This window comes from Bombus vosnesenskii, unplaced genomic scaffold (genome assembly GCF_011952255.1).
Source record: "Bombus vosnesenskii isolate JDL3184/JDL3185 unplaced genomic scaffold, Bvos_JDL3184-5_v1.1 scf7180000016263, whole genome shotgun sequence".
In the NCBI taxonomy this organism is placed as follows: Eukaryota; Metazoa; Arthropoda; class Insecta; order Hymenoptera; family Apidae; genus Bombus; species Bombus vosnesenskii.
The window spans coordinates 1,657,362-1,677,082 of NW_022884332.1; the positions used below are offsets into that span (position 1 = coordinate 1,657,362).

Genomic DNA, 19,721 nt, shown 5'->3' on the forward strand with positions numbered 1-19,721 from the left:
TGTTACACGTAGATTTCGTTAAATGTTTTGTGTATTTTCCTTTACTTCTTGTTGCTTCTATTAATCTGTTAAATATACTATCCACTAACTTACTTAAAGTTTCGTTTTGAATATCCACCCCCTACGGATTTCATTCTTTATTCAAGTTCAACCATATTTTCTATAGGTGACTTCTCCTGCTCGTAAACTTTTCTTCGTAGAATTCCCCGCAGGTCTCGATCGGGTTCAGATGAGGACTCGACGCTAGCCATGATAATAATTCTGTTGGAAATCCTGGAACCACGAAATCCTGGAACCACGGCTTCCTAACACCGGCTATACGAATAGCAACATTGTCTTGTTGAAAAACTGGCTTTCTGTCTTCTATTTCATTTACGAAGGCCGATAATTCTCCGTGTAACGGAGGTGATCAGGAGCTGATATCCTACAGCGTTCGATTTATCCCTTACAAAAGCAATTTCGCTTGTCCAGACATGAACATTGATTTCTTGGAAATAAGATTAATAATCACTAATAAGAATAATAATCGAATAAAATAATGTGGTGGACGGTGTGACGTGTTGTTGGTTAAATCAATAATCGGACGAGTTAATTTAATCAACTATATTTACAGATATTTTAAAGTGTAGGATACAAAGTTAATCGCAAGCGTTGTTCACTCGATGATACTCGTTATAAGATTGATTCGTTATACTAGTTCGCTCGACTGACTGACTTACTGACTCGATACCGATATTCATTCGCACTACTACTGACTAGCGGAGAACTTTTTTTTTTATTTGGTAGACTTTTTACAATCAATTGAGAATTATAAGTAAATTATTTTGGCGTGGTACTGTAACTTGGATTATAAGAGTTTATAGTATGTTTGATTCTAGTTGAATCTAATGCTTAAATCTGAAGGGTATTGTCTTTTTAGTCTGATCCGTCGTGTCAAGTAATTGAGTAACTAGTGGGTTTTGGTGGTTGTTAACTCTTGTATTATATCTGTTACTAAATTTGGATATTTCTTCTTTAACTGTGGCTATCTTAAGGTCGCTGTGTATTGTTTCATTGGTAACATACCAAGGTGCATCTATTAAGGCTCTTAGAACTTTTGATTGGAATCCTTGGAGAATTTCTATGTTGGAATTACTCGCTGTTCCCCATAGTTGGATCCCATAGGTCCAAATAGGTTTTAATATGGCTTTATGTAGCATTATTCGTGGAGAACTTGGTCGTCTATTTATACTGGTCGAGAAGGGGGACCGAAAGCTTTGTCCAGAGTTTGTCTATTACATTATGTGCGTCGTGCAGTGTTAATCCTCTGTGGCAGAACAACTATGTGAAGCATCTGCGTATCGCGACGTCCTAAGACGCATATGCCGCTATACATCCTAAGACGCATATGTCCCTACAATAACATAAGAAAATATGTTTGAGTTTATAATTATTCGTAGCGCTGTGCATAGTGGAAAAATATTCTCTGCTATACGATAGCTTGTAAAACGTTCGTCAAATAAAAGTCCTGTTCGAGGATCTGTTAACGATCTACGTAGATTTGTTGCGAAATAAGTTTCGTCGAATTGAAAAGAAAAGTGACGGTTTTCGCGCTTTCTCTCGCACCAGATCGTTCTTCTTCCTCTCCAGAGGATGGACGATTATCTGTGCAGCTGGTCTCCCAGTGACACGAAACATTTACCACCGGCTATTCGTTTCTATTGTCGGGTTTTCTGCTCCATTATAGGAAACCTCTTCGCGTTCCCTCGTTAAACGACAAATTAGTAGGGCGAGAAATTAACGGATTTATCTGTTCCCCTGTTCCTCGTTGGCTTCGTATCTTTCCACAAACCGCAATTTTCTTCCTCGAATCCCCTCGAGTGGCAGATTTTTCCTCGTCTCGCTAGAATTCTACGCTGCGTTTCGTAACTGTAAAACCACCCGAAAGAACTTTTAATTCTTACGTATACATCATCAACTTGATAACTACGCCGTGTTTGACATTCTTTTCATGTTTGACATGTTTTTGCGCAGATACACGCGGAATCAGCGTAGGAGAATGCTTCATTTTACAAAAATTGAGCCCCGAATACAGCAAGATGGAATTGTAACACAATTTTTATAAATTTAACTGTTACATTCTGCGTATTTCTAATCGGATTTCGTTGCCTCGTACTTTGTAACTCGTACTTGGAAAAGAATAGAAAATTTGATTTTATAGTCGTAAAACACATACCTATACACGTTCTTGAGACATAACATACATAGGTACATAGATGTATTTTATCGATATTAAACAGACTAATAGACACAGTATATGTTCGATATAAAATGAAAATAATATATAATAATAGTAATAATAATAATAATAATACAATGGAAATCAAGTAAAAGTTATTTTACGATAATTGAGATGAATTTTTTAAACATTCCAAAAAATTACACAGTGAACATTATTAAGCGATATTTTGACATAGAAACCTGTGTAAACTCATTGTTTTAGCTTGACAAGAGAGTTATCTCGTTACGAAGCTTGAAACTGTCCGAGATCGGCATTTCACAAGTGCTCTTCCGTTACTCGATGGTTACAAAAGATCTTCGGTTCTCTTATAAGCCAGTAATATCCTATGCAATTCTCTGATCAAAGGGAATAATAAGCATTACATAGCTAAATCTGTAAGAAAATATCAGAGAAGAACAATTTACGATTTATTCAAGTCGTCGATCGTTATAACGTTTCTGAATCGTGGAAAGAAATTTTAGAAAAGAATCCAATATAGAATCTGTTAAAAGTTTGACTTTATTACATTTACTTTACGATGTTAAACCGTCGATAAATTCTTTCCTCTCGAATAAAACAACGTTTATTCGTTATCTATTCGAAAATAAGAAAGATCTTCGGCGGAGGTGTAGTTGGAGATAGGTGAAAAGAGGAGTTTGCGTTTCGTCCCGGGACTACCAGTGGACTCGTCAGTAAGGCTATGCCCGATAGTCCCTACCTTAGACGTAGAGGGAGTCTCGCTAGGTGCGGTATTTGTATCGTGCGTCCGTATATTCGACCGCTAGCGAGATAGACAGACTCGTTGTCGTCGTAGTAGCCCTCTGGTGTTGACGGTTGGTACCCGCGGATAGCCCGGTATTGATACCGATCCGCCACAGATCGTTCTTTAAAATAAGATTCGTAACATTCTGGACCAACATTTAGGTTCGTTTGCGACAGGTTTCTACGGTACAGTACAGTTGCCCAAAAGAGGAAACACAGGTACGTACGATGCAGACGAAATGCGGTTACGCGAGAACATTGCGGTAGATTTGATCGAGGAAGGCGTGACGATAGTTGCGGTCAGAATTTGCGGTCAATACAAGGCACGACCAAGATTTCAAACTTCGAGCGGAATAATCGAACTTTTCGTCGATCCGAAAGCTAGCGTGTTCCTTATTTGTTTCAGGTGAAAGATTCCAGTCGCCAGATCTTCAAATTTTCAAGTTTTCGATTTTCCAAGTTTTCGAGTCACCGAAGCCTGAAAAATTCATCGAACGCGTCGAATCTTTAGGTTTCTAAGTTTTCAAACGCTCGAATCTTCGGACATTGAAATTTGTAAACATCCAGCCATCTAAATTTGCTTAAAGTTCAAACTTTCGAACGTTCAGGTACCCAGATTTCCAAACACTCGAGTTTCCAAATTTTTTAATCTTGCGAACCTTGAACACGCGATCCTTCGAACTTTTCAATTTCCAAATTCCATCGTATCCCAAAAATTTTGCCTGCTATTGTGCCTGATACCATCCAGCCATTTTAAATTTTTGGATAAAGATACACGAAAGTATGGGATTTAAAGCTCGGATAAGTTTTTTTATAAGAAGTACGATCGAAACTTCGAGCGACTTTATCGAACGATGCAACATATAATGGAATTTCATTTGTAGGCTGCTAACGGTGGATTGGTGATGGTGACGTTTTATAATTACTTCGTGAAATGTGGCTCTCAGGCGACCGTCTCCGACGTTGCCGAGCACATTTACTACATTAAAAACCTAATTGGTGTGGACCACATCGGTGTCGGTGGCGACTTCGATGGTATCAACAAGTAGGTACATTTTTTTCTTTAACACGTTCTATCGCGCAAATCCATATACATATGCACGATAGAATACACAATCGCAAACAAATAAACCTTTCGAAACTTTCCAATTTCTGCAGTTGTTACTCAGAACTTTTACGTATTAGCCGTGTTCGATGGTAATAACGTTTCCTAAAATAGTACACACAGGTTAGATATATAACACGTAGAAGCCTCAGATGGTAACAAACGAATAATTGTCATTAAATATACGATGTATACAATTTCTGCAGTTGTTACTTGGAACTTTTACGTATTAGCCGTGTTCGATGGTAATAACGTTTCCTAAAATAGTACACACATGTTAGATATATAACACGTAGAAGCCTCAGATGGTAACAAACGAATAATTGTCATTAAAAGTATGATGTATACAATTTCTGCAGTTGTTACTTGGAACTTTTACGTTTTAGCTGTGTTCGATGATAATAACGTTTTCTAAAATAGTACACACATGTTAGATATATAACACGTAGAAGCCTCAGATGGTAACAAACGAATAATTGTCATTAAATATACGATGTATACAATTTATATACAAGGTGGTTGGTAACTGGTGGTACAAGCGAAAAGAATTCTACGCGAAAAAAGAAGTTGAAAATGTAGAATAAAAATTTTTTTTTAATTTTTCCATCTAGACAACGATCTACAGTGAGATCCGTTATAACGTACCGCACGCGTACCGAACGAAAATTCAAAGTCGATTTTCTCGAAAACAAAGCCTCGAACGAAAAATTTTTATTCTATATTTTCGACTTCTTTTTTCGCGTAGAATCACCCCCTTCCGCTTGTACCACCAGTTACCAACCATCCTGTATATAAATTATATACATCGTATATTTAATGACAATTATTCGTTTGTTACCATCTGAGGCTTCTACGTGTTATATATCTAACATGTATGTACTATTTTAGGAAACGTTATTATCATCGAACACAGCTAATACCAACCACCCTGTATAACCGCAATACAATTAAACATGTATGTAAATCAAAAGATCGTTTATATCGTCAAATATGATTCATTCCCGACGTATATATCTGTCTAGAAAAACTCATAAAAGGTCCTACGGTATTTTTCTGCTTGCCTGGAAAAAGATAAACACGAAGAAAAGTCGTCTTCGTTATAAGCAACCGGTGGATCTTTACGGATGTAAATATACAAAAATGCACAGAATGTTCGTAACACGCAAATGTACGTAGAATACTCAGAGTCTAGCACCTGGCATAGCTCGGTAGGTGAGACGAGTTTCTCCTTACGTTCTGTTCCATTATTTTGCCTTTACAAAAATACGAATCTTTCGTAAAAAGAAGTCTAAAGAGAAAACACCTCACTGATCTCATTAAAGAAATAAAATATACAAACTCGAAGATGGTATCTCGCTGGGGGTAGCCATCCATATGCTATTTAGCAATAAAGCTAAACAAATTTACCGAATGTCCAGCTAGACAAATTGTAAAGTACAAATTGAATAATAAAAAAAAAGAAAAAAAATGAATCTGCACAAATATCCGCGGTCCGGTTATGAGCCATTTCTACGAATGGACATCGAAGTCGGTGTAATATCCGAATAGGAAACATCGTGAATCGTGGGTCCAATTTGATATTCCATAAGTTTAATCAAGGGAGTACGCACGGCTGTAATTAAGCTTTTCGATGCGGCGACGTTGGTCGAAAAGATTTATAGTCACAAGGGTGCGGCGGCGTAAACCTTCCTGTGAACACATTTACCGGCTCGTGTCGGGTAATTCATCGTGTTTGTGCAAGTTATCGTAAACCGATGAACGGAGAATTAATGGCACTGTAAATCTAATTACAAGACCATAGACTTTCCGTTTTTCCTTTCGATATTCTGTTACACGATGGATGCTTGGTGGTCCGTTACAATGGGTTATCGATCATCGAAAAAAGAAAAATAAAAAGAAAAAATACAGAGAGCAGGAGGAGAATGGAGTTTGAGGTACACGTCGGAAAGAATTACGGGTTGTTTAACTCATTTGGATTCATGGTGGGAAAGATAAGCTGTAATTTAATGCGTTTGAATGTAAATCTTCGTGATTAATGTCTGTTATTACTGGATACAAACTGATAGAACGAACGTGGGACAACAGTGCTTGGACAAATGTTCCTTTTATTTATACACTGGCATCGATTTAGTAACTCTTGATGTTAATTAGAACGGAGATTATTCGCGAGGGAAGTAGAGTCGTTTGAATAATTATCTAATGGAATAGATTGTACGTATACAAACGGATATATTCAATGATCAAAGTTTCACTCTGAGGTGGAGTTGAATGTAAGTGCCCCAAGAAATGCTCTTGATGTTCAACAAAACGGATTTATTAAACGATTAACGATCAACGATTAACAATCACGCTTCTCGAATGTGTTTGCTTCGCTGTTACGCTAGACCCTTCGCACTTCGTTGTTCGAAACGGAATGAATCTCTTTCTTTCTTTTCGTCGCCCCCTAACCCCAACCTAACCCCACTATCCGTGCGTTTGTTTGGCATCCGCGACCGTTGCCATGCACGCCTTCTCGAACATTCGGCGAAAGGACCGTTGGGATATTGATAGCTCATTAGGTACTTCGCTTCGGCGATATACATTGTTGCCGAGTGTCGCGAAGCCATCGGAAAGTTCCGTTGTCGCGTGGCGCTACAACTCAAAGTTTCTAAATTTTGTAAAACGAGCAGATGTATCTTATACGAATTCCTCGTCTCTTCGAATTATTAAAATCCTCGTGTATCTAACAATCCATCAAATCCATCGTTAATAACCGTAAAAAAATTACCATTAAAAATTGCCATTGCTCTCTATTCATTTTCATCGCTATAATTATTATAGGTTACTTGAAATAAATTGGACATTTTGACACGCGCATTGTAAAATATGAAAAATCGCAAAGATCAACGTTGCAACTATTCATTTCCAGTTTGATCGTAATCAAACTCGGGCACGACTTGTTACAAGGGATCGATTCTGTTGACAGGACACCCAGAGGACTGGAGGATGTCTCCAAGTATCCGGAACTGTTCGCCGAACTTCTTCGAAGTGGGAACTGGAACGTGTACGACTTAAAGAAAGTCGCCGGACTGAATCTGCTGAGAGTCCTTCAAAAGGTTGGAACGCGTTCAAATCTAAATTCGAATCTTCCTGCCAGGTTGCTACACCGCGAGCATCCCAATTGTTCCCTATACGACACGAAAATAAAAACAGTCTGTAGTCTGTTGTTTAATTCTTTGATTCTGAAAATCGAATAAATTTGAAGCAAGACGATTCTACAAGAGTTTTAAATTAACTTTCGCTCAATCGATTATTAAACGAAGGATATAAACGAAATAAAGGAATTGAAAGGGGAAACAAACACTTCTCTTCTGAAAGACCATTTTCTCTAGGAAAAGATGGAAATATTTTTGTTTTACGAAAACTTAGGACAAAAGTAAAACTTTTTTATGAGAATGATATCTTGCGTAGATTTGCGATTTTTTTTAAAGAGAAAACTGCACGTACGTGTTATTCGTTTCAGGTGGAAAAAGTGAGGGACGACATGAGAACAGCCGGTATGACGCCTTCCGAAGAATACCTTCAGGATTCTCCCGACACAACCGGCAGTTGTGCGCTCGATATCAATTCCGTGCAAACGGTCATGGAGATTTGATCGTTCTATCGTGCCCTTCTATAGTTTCCGGATGGTGTGCAAATTACTTCTCCACGAGCACCCTGCCGTCCTATGCTCGACTAGACGAGCCGAGTCGCGTCGGAACCGGAGAAGTCCTAGCAGAACGAGCGATCCAAGAGAAAGAAAGAGAAAGAGAGCTTCTCATTGCTTGATTCTTGCCCGCCTACAAAATCTGTCCCTTTTTAGATGCTCAATCAGGATAACAATTGAACGAGAGAAAAAAGAAAGGATGAAGAACCTACCTCGAACGAAATACACAGCTTCGAATGTCTAATTTGCTGGGCTGTAGGTTTCTTTTGCTTGAAAGCACAAACATAGAATATTATTATTTCTCAACGAGCCTCTGCAAAACTGTTAATTCGCCATGTTTATAATTATTCGAACGATTAAGAAAATACGACGATCGTGTTTTTATCATAACATTTATTTTATTATCGTTAACGTTAAAATAATCATTAAGCATTACGAAATTCACGTTCTAAATTACCCATGTATCTGTCAACAATAATTTAAGGCTTAAGTTTTAAGTAGAGGAAAATTGATTATAAAATCGTCTGTATTTTAACATTTATAACAACCATATTTTGGTATCTCGTACATATGTTTCAGAACAGACATGTACAAGGTAACAATGCTATTTTTCATAGGAGTAATAGCAACGCATTGTAAAATTTATTATAAAAAGAAATACGTGTATTCTAATATGCAATCTTTGAATAAAGTATAAACAGATTTTTCTCCATTTCATAGTTTTACGATACAAAAGCTGTTAATTCGAAGAATTGTGTACATCACTGGGAGAATTTAAAATTTTCATTGTCGTTCGAAGAGTTATAGAGCGCTGTGTTCTTCAAGAAAATAAGTTTTGTCGAAAATCAGGCTATATCCTACAATTTGATATTGTATACGTGCGAGTATATATACCTCCGACGTATGTTTAAAAACACCACTAAATAATTTAATGAAAAAGAATTTAGTTTCAAATCGATCAGTTACAATTAAAAATATCATACTTCTAGATAATGTTTTTGACGTACTAGAAGTACCAAATTGCATGAAATTCTTGTAAAAAATGATTTCTGAAATGCCAAACAAAACGATCAATTATGCGTAAATCGGTACACCGAAAAAAATAAAGAGAACATATTGTGACAATATAGAAATCTTCTAAACTATGTCACTGTCGTACTGTAAAAGAAAAAAATATTATGTGTAAACCCGGCTGTGTATCTTCATATGTCTTCCCCCCTTCGTTGCACCAAAAATACGTGCACTTTAGCGTTAATAATTTGAGGAATCAAAATGAGCAAACCCATATCTGAAAGAATCACGGGTTTATTTGAAAAACATTATTATAGTCGTTGAAGTGAAAAAGGTTTCAGAAGGAAAACATATCTGTTTTAACGAAATGACGCAAAGAAAAAGCATATTCGCAAAGTGAATCTTGCTGTTAGTATTATAGAGAGGAGAATATTGTTATACAAAACAAAATGCTTTCAAAAAATAAGAGATACTTGGATAAGATAAAAATTGCTCACAAGAACTATTGTCGATAGAATTCAAACGTGTGTGAGTGTTTCTCAACGTGTTATGTCGGATGTAATCTATCACTTATACACATCCAAATTTTCCTCGACAAAAGCATCATCTAATATCTTCGACGACTCATTGGAAGTTTCTGGGGTTTTGATAAAAATTCACCCCTGCGATTTTCATGTGTCACCATTCACCTATTTGTGTCCTGTGTGCACTTACTATGTGATTCATGCGAGTTGATTCTTCGGAAAAAATTGCTATCGGATAACAAACAGAATGAAGATAACTCGTATGGATTATACCTAACTCCTACACGAGGAGTAGGTAAGAAACTTTAGAATATCAAAAATTCCGTTGTAGCTTCGCAGCGGATTCTATAAATAAATGTTTCTATTGTATACTTGTCATTGTTCGACTATTCATTTTCCCTTATCCTTATTATACAACAGATTTCCATATCTTCAGAACATTTCACGTAAGTTGTATTTTACAAAATGTAATTGTATGAATCTAATTATAAGAGTTTTATTAGTATCAATACCTAAGTATTTTTTTAAATTATTACGTAATACACATACCTAATAATAAATAATAATGCAAGATTTTTAGGAAAATACTGTATATTTGAATGTTTCGTTTCTTAATACAAATGAAGAAGTTTTCCAATTCTACATATTTGTCCTTATCTTCTTTTTCTGCATTTTGGTTTTCAATATAAAAACAAATTATTTAATTTTGTAAGAAGCTGTTGATCTAGTTGGCGAAATTCAAAAGCACATTGATTTCGTTCAGTCTTAAGATCGATTTCGTGACATAGTAAAGATTCTAAACACAATGTAATTCTTAGTCTTCCATATGCTTCGACTTTTGTAAAATAATTTTTCGCCTTTGAAAGTGCTTTAATAGCTTTTAAGATTACTTCCTTTCGCGCCTTGTCACATGTTGGAGCAGTAGCAACTAAACATTTCGTATATAAAACAAACGCTCTACCTTGATCGTAATATCCTCCATGCGCTAAAATTTGTGTAATTGCTTCTTCTACTAAGTTTAGTGCTAAAGTTGGCATACCCATTATTAACTGGAACGTTAATAAAAGATCAGTATCATACTCATAATATCTATAATATTTATAATGTAATCAATATCTTCAATATCTTTAAATTAATGAAAAAATGTATTAATTAATCTAATTACCTGAATGTTTGCAAGATGCATTTTTATTAATGCTTTATAATAAGATAAATGATTTTTTACTGCAAGTTCTAGAGCTGTATTTAGAAGTACTAAAGAATTCACTCCTACAATCCCATTCTCTGGTGAAACAGAAGCGCACATTATTTGACTTAATAAAATCATAGTTCTTATTTTATTTTGAGGTGTTAATTGCTCTTCTTTGCCAATGCTGTCGATACATTCTAAACCTTTTGGATAATCCCCTTTCTCCAAACAAACTTCCGCTAACCTAAACATTCAAATTTTTAAAGACAATACAGACCCTGCATAATAAAACGACATATTTTAATATATCGCTATACCTAAATTTAGATTCCAAAGGATCTAAACTTGAAATATTTGACGCTATTGCTTCAGCTTCACTCCACTTTTCTTGTCTCATTAATTGTGTAAACACATAAAGTTGCTCGCTTAACTTCCATATCTATGAAACAAATAATATTTAAACTTCGTTATATGATTCATTCGGTTACGTATAACATTAACCCTTTGCGGACGAGTGTCGGCAAATAGCCGTTCAAGTCTTTTCATCGTTGCGAACGCGTGTCGGCATATAGCCGTTCAAATCTGTTCACAGTTCCGGACAGTTACCTTGAAGTGACTGGCGTACGTCTATTTTTCTAAGCGATAATCTTATGCGTATTTACGCATGGTTATAATAAACTAAACAGTATTATGTTTTTGATGAAAGAAAATTATAGATCTTTAGAAATCTTATTTTCCGTTTAACGTAAACTCGCGATGCAAGATGATGGTCGAGTCAGAACGAATTTCAATCTTTCAATGGCATTACCAAATGAATCAGAAAGCTTTTTATGTATTTTACATATTTTTTATAATACCTTATACACGATGCCTAAAAGTTCCAGAAAAAACATGTTCGATAATGATAGTAGTGATGACGAACATTAATTTGAACCTGATAAGATAGAGGACGATAACAGTGCTTCAGATAGTAGAAACGAACTCCGTTCAACAATGAATCGGCTCAGACGTTTCAATACTTCTAGTAATAGTGACAATGATGATGAACTAAATATTGATGAAAATAATACAAGCCTTAACAATGAATAACGCAAACGTTCAACGTGTATATTTTCTCAACTGCGCGCGCCAGTACCTCTCGTTCACAGCGACGCTCGCTTGTCGAGCGGCCCCGTCCGCAAAGGGTTGATTTCTAAATGGTACCTTATTACACGGTTCATTAGGAAACCTCTCCTTGGCATGAGCAAGTACGATGTCAACCAAAAAATATTCTCCGAATTCTACTAAGATATTCGCGATATTAATGACAACCTGGCAAGTAGATGGTCCATTAAACATATGCTGTTTTTTATCCCCTGTATTATGTAAAAGTAATAACTGAGCACAAACTGAAGACATCTCAGTTTTACCGTAGTATGCCCATAACGCAGATTTTTCGGCATATGTCATTGACATTAAATCTACCATAGAATGTTGACAATTTAAGACATCGGATTTCATCAGAGTCTGCAATTAAATATTAAGAACAATTTAATCTTGAATAAGCATTAGAACACACATTGAATACAACTGAATAAAAGAAATACCTCGAACACTTGTGATGGACTCTTAGCTTCTAAAGCAGAATTATGAGCATATGCAATAAGACCTAATCCAGTTGTGTGAGTTATTCCTAACATACTTGCCTTGCCAACTGACCTTTCTATCAATGGTCCCCTAAATTATATTACAAATATGGTGATAAATATATATCAATGCAAGTTAAGAGATTTTAACTTACTTTTGTTTGATAGTTAAATAATACATCCAAGCATGTGCTAATTGTAAACAGACATTGTCTCCAGCTTCTTGAGCCATCATGATAGCTTCTTTCAAAGCAGCTTGTGCTACTTCCCTTAAATGAGAATGAAATGACAACATGAATCGTATACAAAATTCTTAATTTTTAAATTTATATAAAAACGCACTTATGATTAAATTGAGCATGTAAAACTGCTAGATTTAAAGCTGCATATCTGAAAATGCGAGATTTATCTTCAGGTGCAGAACGGTTTTCCAAAGGTGCTAATCTATCAAAGCAGTGATAAAGACTATCTATAGCTCCACAGTATTCATTGACCCTTAAACAGTTTAAATAACTTAAATAATGCTGAAACATATTAAAGATTATGAGAAAGTAAGAAATACAAAAAGATATTTAACTGCATCTTTTAAAATATATATAAATAAAATATGTTCTTACTACATGATACTCACAGCTTCTGCATAATAAGGACTACAACTTAAAAGTTCTCGTACAAGAACTTGCAGTTCTGCAGGAGACATCGCTTTATGTTCATCTGTTTGTATAGTATGTGCTTGTTGTGCAACAAGTAATTCAGCTTGTCTTCCACCCCAAGTTGTTTTAATTCTTTCAAAATACAGAGAAATTATAACAAAATACATATATATCACATAACAAAATTACAGTTTATGAATATAATGAACACATACTCATTTATATGTGAATCTTCTGTTTTAGAAGCTGCAGATATATCAGAACCATCAAACGTATTAATTCTTTTATCCAAGTATTTTTTCAAAGCTTCATAAAGAGCTACAACTTGATCAAAAGGTAATTTTTCAAAAAAGATTATAACTCTCCTTATATATAGCCCAAGCACAGAATTTTTATTTAGGGCAGGTAAAGAAAGAGAATGATCCAATGTTGGTTTCGTAAGACGTCCAACATTATCAAATAAATCTAATAATCCTTCAACCCCTTTTCCTCTTAACATATTCAATTGAACTTCCATATGATGTGCAAACCGATGTAAAATATATTCAGGGGAATGTAATATATTCAGAAGTGTATTAAGATCCATGTCAGGGGACTAACGAAAAAGATAAAAACATTTATTATTTAATATATTCCAATAAAATTAAATATTAACCCTTTATAATAGTATACATATGAATGTGTGTGTGTACGTTTGTGTGTGTATAGAACATTTTACTTTATTTAGTGTACAAACAATATATTAAATAAAATCATTTTATTAATGCTTACTTGAATCAATTTCAAAGCGACTAAACAAAAGTCACGTCTTTCCACAATTGCTGGAACAAAATATTAATATTAATAGTAACATTAATAATATAGTATTACAATATTTATAATAAATTTAGATTATGATGTCTATAAAGATAGTAAATTACCTTTTGTTGTTTCATTGCAATATTCTTTAATCAAAATGACAGTTGCTATTTTGTATGGTGTCAAAGTTTCTTTTTGCACTCTTTTTATATTGCCATCGATATTCATTAAATCCGTAGACATTGTGATCAACGGTATCATAGCACGTATTTCAACTAACTATATACTCTCCATTTTAAACGAAAAGAAGATTTTATATGTATGCTAATTTATACATCTGAAATTAGCAATGGTAAATGAATTTATACTTATTGTTATGGTATACCAGGATTAGTTCGATATTATCACGGTGAGGGAGCTTTAACTCTCATATGTTTCATCCAACATCGCATCCTCTCTGTATGTACATACATACTTAATGACAAATCCGTAATCACGTAGTTGACAACCCAATACTTAACATGGTTATGTGTATTTTAATGCATGTTGTGATTTAAAAGTTTAGTGCAAAGATAACATTACAAGTTAGGGAATTAATTATTAATTTTGTAGTTAATATAAATTTTATTTCCAAAATAGGAATCCAATTGCACATCTACTTTAATTGATCTTATTAAAGTTTTTTAAAAATGATAAAAACATTTATATTTCTTGATTTGGAAACAACTGGATTAATTACAAAGAATTATATGCCAAAAATCACAGAAATGTCATTAATTGCAGTATCAAGAACTGCTATATGCGATACTACAAATATTTCACCAAGAGTTTTACAGAAACTTGTTTTACCAATACATCCAAATGTACCTATTTCAAAGGATATTCAAACATTGACAGGTATCTAACATTTAATTGTTTTTAGCAAACAATTTTTATTCTACCTTAAACGAACTGCTATATCTTTCTATTTTTATATAAATAAAACTTATATTATTATAGGCTTATCCAATGAAAATTTAAAAGAATTTCCATGTTTTAATTGTGACATATATAACTTAGTATTAAATTTTATAAATCGATTAGCAGCACCAGCTTGTTTTATAGCTTATAATGGAAATAATTATGACTATCCAATATTTTTATCAGAATTCAAAAATATTGAGAAGGTATATGTAGTATTATATCGTAATATAATTTTACAAATTCATGAATAATCTGACTTATCTCTTTAAAGAATTTCAGTGAAAATGTTTTAAGCATTGACATGATGCATCTAGTCAAAGAATTTTTCTCTTGTAAACAAAATCCAAGGAAAGAAATGAATATTGTACAACCTATTGCTAGTAGTTCCAGTTGTACTGAAGTTAGTATTTTATTGGATGATGGTTATGATAAGATTTTATCTGATGCATTAGATTCTATTATGGATGCAAATTTTAATTATCATAACAAAAATAACACTCCAACTAAGATTAAAGAAACAACAGTTCATTTGGATAGTGTATTTAACACTCCACAAACTAGTTACTGTAGAAAGATACAAAAAATCAATGAAAAGACACCTGAGAATCAAATTATAAAATTACAACACTGTGATGAAAATTTTCAGGATAGAAGAGGAAGTAATGTAAGAAGACAATTAGATTTTACAAATAGTCGGCCCATTAATTTTAGATTGAGTAGTGTTTATAAACATATTTTTGGTAATAACCCTGAAGATGCACATAGTGCAGAAGGTGATTGTCTTACTATGATTCGCTGTGCTATCAAATTAGGAAATTTCTTCGTAGAATGGACAGATTGCAATGCAGTACCTTTAACTAATTATACCAGCAAATAAAATATATTTGTTGAAAGAGTAACATTTTTTTTTTGATAGTATTGTATTTATGATTCCACTTAAGGAAATATATTTATTAAATGTGTACATATATTGGATTATATCAAAATCTATTTTATCTTCTGAAAATAGTTCAAAATATAAATTTTTGTACATATATTACAAATTTTGGAAGTGATAAATGTAACTATAAATTTAGAAATTTATTTTACAATGTGTACATACAAATTTATAAAGCCTCTAAAAATTTTTTATAATAATAGAATATACATATGTATATAATAACAATAATAATAATACCTTATCATATATTAGAGTTTGTTTTCTTTCTTCTTTAGTATATATTTTCTTAACTTAGGGATAGTTATTTTAGTTGAATATCTACGTGAAAAAATAAGTCGAATTAGATGGGATAAAATTTTTTCATATGACACTTTGTCTCTGAGAAAATCGAAATTGAAAATTTGTGAAGTATACTTTAACTTGGCTAAATACTCACTAGGTATGAGCAAACAATCAATAGAAGGTTATTATACATGTGAAAATAAGTCAAAAATACAAAATTGACTTTATTCATTTAAGACTTCATTTTTAAGAAAACAAAATGTAAACACGTTTAATTACGAACTGGTCTGATAAACGTGCAGGAAAATTAGAAGATTACACAAAAGGTCTGATTTGTTTGGTCTGTATCATTGTTTCTCTTGTCAGTTTGAATTATGTTACCTATAATACATACATAATGACGTAACTAGTACAGTGCGTAATTATTCTAATTATTGTTTTATTATGATAACTAATATATACCTGGGTTATTTATGTTATCCTTTAATGACAATAATTCTTCCGAGGTTACTGTAATGTAAAAAATAATAGCTTTAGATTTGATACAGACTAGCAGGACGTTATCATTGTGAATAATCATTACCTATTTCTCTAAACGATATGTTTAGAAATGTTTTAGCAAAGAATTTGCAAAGAAAATGTTTTACATATTCATGTGGGACAAAATCTACTTATTTGTATCAAGTTTTTACACTAGGAAGTCGCATAAAACAAATACGTATTTTAATATAATTTAACACATTTTTTTAACTTTAACAATATAACAACATAACAACAACATAACAATTTAACAACATAACTTACGAATATATTTGGCCAATATATATTTATCCGTTGCATTCTTTTCAATATCTTTAATGATGTTTTTTAAACGTTGAGCTATATTATACATTTCCATCTGGCTAATTCTGGATAATAAATTGTACTTTTCATTCCAATAATAGTCTAGCTTCCCTTGCTCACAAACATGTTGTAATTCTTTAAGCATCTAAAAACAGCAATAATTTATATGGAAACATGTAATACTTTATAAATTTTATGTGTATATTGATTCAATATGGTTTATATTACTTCAAAAAAGAAATATGCCAAAGATATTGTATTGATGCTCATATTTATTTCTGTCAGTTTGTTTAAACATGTAGTTTCTATGTAATAGCTTGCTATACTCTTCATTTTTTGTGTATTTCTGAATTTCTAAAAAATACAATGATATCAGAAATATTATAATTATACTAAGATGAAATACTTTGTTAAGCAACCTTCAGTAAACGTATAACTTGTTTTACACGACCATATCTTGCAAGGATTTCATTTTCTTGAAGACTAAAAGCAGTTCTCCAATAAAAGGATGCCAAACTAGAATCACTATCATTACAATCAGTACGTACTGGTACTGGGATTGCAAACCAGTTTTTATTTCGACACTAAAGACAAAAAATATTAATAATACAAGTGCCTTTATATAAATAAAATACTGTGATAAATACACAAACCCTTTCAAGTTCATCAAATTTTGTAATATATCTTGGAATGATATTTATATCAAAAGGTAAGGATGGTGCTAAATCAACACATATGTCCTCAGTTTTATGTGGAATATTCACTATTAATGTGATTGCAGGCCCACTTTCACTTTTTTTAATTTTTACTATATAAGAATTATTTATTACTAATCTGTATTTATCTTCAACCTTCTGTAGCTTGTTGAAAACTCTGTCTATAATTCCTTTAATCCAGGAACGAAATGTATTTGGATTCACGAAATTATTATTATATATTAATTTGTTAAGTTGTCTAGAAAACAATAATATTTCACATAAAAGTGTAATAAAATTCTTCATATACTTTATATTTAATAATTATAGTTTATTGTGTAACCTCATTTCTTTATTTGTAAGATTTTTATATGTATATGTATTACGTGCTTGCACATTATCTTCTATAATTATTTTTACAAAACCTGCCCGATCTGACAAATACTAGATAGTAGAAAGAAAATATATATCAATATAAAATTAAACATAATTTAATACCCATCTTAACTAACTAAAAACATGCTTACATTTATGTAATTATAGTTGATAGGGAGCTTTAAAGTAACGTTGAGATCAAATTCATTTGGTGCCTCTATTTTTGTACCTTTATAGAAGCTACCACAGAAAATAATTTGTTGGTACATTTTTTCAAACAGCGAATCCTCTGATTTCATATGATTTATTAGCGTTTCAATTACCTATTTATTAAATCAAATTATAACAATATATATGAATATAAATAGAAAATTTAAGTCATTATTACGTTTTTAAATATTTGGTATAATCTCATTATGAACAATATATTTAATTATATAGTTTCTTTGCAGGAATACGTACTGGCCGTAACTGCTCGTTAACTTTCTTTACCTCCTCAATTTGTAGCGATATGAACATGTTACATATTTTGATTATTTCATCACTTTGAAGACACTTCTTCATATCCGCGTTTTGCATCTGTATATACGAATAAAAATATTTTAATATTTAATATTTTAATAAATAAAACATTCTCAATCTATGTAAGATTATAATAAAAAAGACCTTAAAGATATATTAATGCGTTTTTCTTTTTGGAAAAAGAAACAGTGGAAATATATGACGCGTTTGATTTGTAATATGTAAATCCCTCCTTTTGAATATTACTGCAACAAAATCATAAATTATAAGCTTTGGAAGAAACAGTTACATGGCATAAATCGAAAGAAATCGATATTATACTATTTAAAAAATATAATTATCATACTTGTTAGGTACACATTTAATAATAAAATACATATCATTATTGAAATATGGAGCAAATTCGCGAATAGCGTTCTAAACACTTATTGTTACAAACCTAATCGCTTTGAATTCAGAACCGATGAACTCACTATCGAAGTTTACTCACTACTACGGAAGTTTAGCTTTGCTTCGCGATTTATACGCTGTTATCGGCAATGTCAATGAGATTGAAAAGCGATCCGAAGAATAGAGATATACACTCTTTTTTAATAAGACAGATATCAGTTGAAATTCACTTTTTAATAATATCGTAGTCCTTAACTGATTCGAATGTCTAGATCACTTTGCTAATTTCATATAGGATATCATTATATGTAAGATAAAATATATATGTATATGTAATTATGCACGTACTTATACCATATATTTATTTACTTCACACATTATACGCTTGTATACTTATTTACGTCAAACTTAATGCAACAGTTACGTAATATGAAAACAATTTCATAGACTTTTCTGTAATATTGGAATTTGCTATTTAATTACTTGCACTAGAAAAACGTGCCACGTACGTCGAGATGCTTTTGTTCCAAAATCGCCAGCAACGTGTATACCACGTCGATGGGCATTTGTCGCAGAAATAAAAATAACGTGATTAATGCTATTATTGCCATGAGCATTTATTCATACCTGTGTAAAACTCTACATATAAGACCCTACCAACGCACTAAGGCGCTGATTAAAAGATTGCACTCGCAGACGCGGTGACGGGTTACTTTGTCGTCTCAACGTGTATTATATCATAGCGCAGGGCACACGCAACTGTGAGTTTATTGGTAGCGCAAGTGGTTAATATATAATAAACTGTAATATATGTAAGACATAAAGTGGGCTAATAATTTCTTATAAATTTATATATCTGTATATACATATATTTAATCTTTTGCAGACGAGTATCGGCAAATAGCCGCCCAAGTCTTTTTACCGCTGCGGACGCGTGTCGGCATATAGTCGTTCGAATCTGTTCCGGACAGTTATCTTGAAGTGACAGGCGTACGTCTATTTTTCTAAGCGATAATCTTATGCATATTTACGCATGGATATAGCTAACTAAACAGTAGTATTATGTTTTTGATAAAAGAAAATTATAGATCTTTAGAAA

The 19,721-nt window shown here is 32.8% G+C and overlaps 4 protein-coding genes across 8 annotated transcripts in view; 2 read left to right on the forward strand and 2 right to left on the reverse strand.

The window, feature by feature from the left end:
* Nucleotides 1-9,725, forward strand: part of LOC117242087 (dipeptidase 1-like) — a 238,391-nt gene extending 228,666 nt beyond the window's left edge. For both annotated transcript variants that reach the window (XM_033508461.1, XM_033508460.1), the window contains exons 6-8: nt 3,907-4,067; nt 7,093-7,222; nt 7,630-9,725. In XM_033508461.1, the coding sequence (XP_033364352.1) occupies nt 3,907-4,067; nt 7,093-7,222; nt 7,630-7,761 (423 nt within the window). In that variant the 3' untranslated portion in view covers nt 7,762-9,725. The remainder of the gene's footprint in view (nt 1-3,906; nt 4,068-7,092; nt 7,223-7,629) is intronic.
* A 195-nt stretch (nt 9,726-9,920) lies between these two features.
* Nucleotides 9,921-13,873, reverse strand: LOC117242085 (anaphase-promoting complex subunit 5). The gene is made up of 11 exons (XM_033508459.1): nt 13,735-13,873; nt 13,586-13,635; nt 13,030-13,409; nt 12,793-12,946; nt 12,504-12,685; nt 12,317-12,430; nt 12,123-12,252; nt 11,740-12,042; nt 10,854-10,975; nt 10,513-10,780; nt 9,921-10,396 (listed from the first exon to the last, which is right to left on the reverse strand). Exons 1-11 carry the CDS (start codon nt 13,871-13,873, stop codon nt 10,028-10,030), a joined length of 2,211 nt encoding a protein of 736 aa, XP_033364350.1. The 3' UTR covers nt 9,921-10,027.
* A 379-nt stretch (nt 13,874-14,252) lies between these two features.
* On the forward strand, nt 14,253-15,539 carry LOC117242088 (three-prime repair exonuclease 1). 2 transcript variants are annotated; one of them, XM_033508463.1, is made up of 4 exons: nt 14,253-14,509; nt 14,612-14,778; nt 14,847-14,975; nt 15,222-15,539. In XM_033508463.1, exons 1-4 carry the CDS (start codon nt 14,302-14,304, stop codon nt 15,450-15,452), a joined length of 735 nt encoding a protein of 244 aa, XP_033364354.1. In that variant the 5' UTR covers nt 14,253-14,301; the 3' UTR covers nt 15,453-15,539. The 2 variants fall into 2 exon arrangements, with proteins under 2 accessions (XP_033364354.1, XP_033364353.1); XM_033508462.1 differs by having other exon boundaries at nt 14,847-15,539.
* Nucleotides 15,540-15,862: 323 nt separating this feature from the next.
* Nucleotides 15,863-19,333, reverse strand: LOC117242115. Of its 3 annotated transcripts, none has more exons than XM_033508525.1 (11): nt 19,250-19,333; nt 18,377-18,477; nt 18,173-18,289; nt 17,863-18,033; nt 17,679-17,779; nt 17,294-17,594; nt 17,060-17,224; nt 16,869-16,994; nt 16,602-16,785; nt 16,260-16,307; nt 15,863-16,178 (listed from the first exon to the last, which is right to left on the reverse strand). In XM_033508525.1, exons 3-11 carry the CDS (start codon nt 18,287-18,289, stop codon nt 16,105-16,107), a joined length of 1,287 nt encoding a protein of 428 aa, XP_033364416.1. In that variant the 5' UTR covers nt 18,377-18,477; nt 19,250-19,333; the 3' UTR covers nt 15,863-16,104. The 3 variants fall into 3 exon arrangements, with proteins under 3 accessions (XP_033364416.1, XP_033364415.1, XP_033364414.1); XM_033508524.1 differs by lacking the exon at nt 19,250-19,333 and adding an exon at nt 18,672-19,052; XM_033508523.1 differs by lacking the exons at nt 18,377-18,477; nt 19,250-19,333 and adding an exon at nt 19,132-19,225.
* Nucleotides 19,334-19,721: the final 388 nt, after the last annotated feature.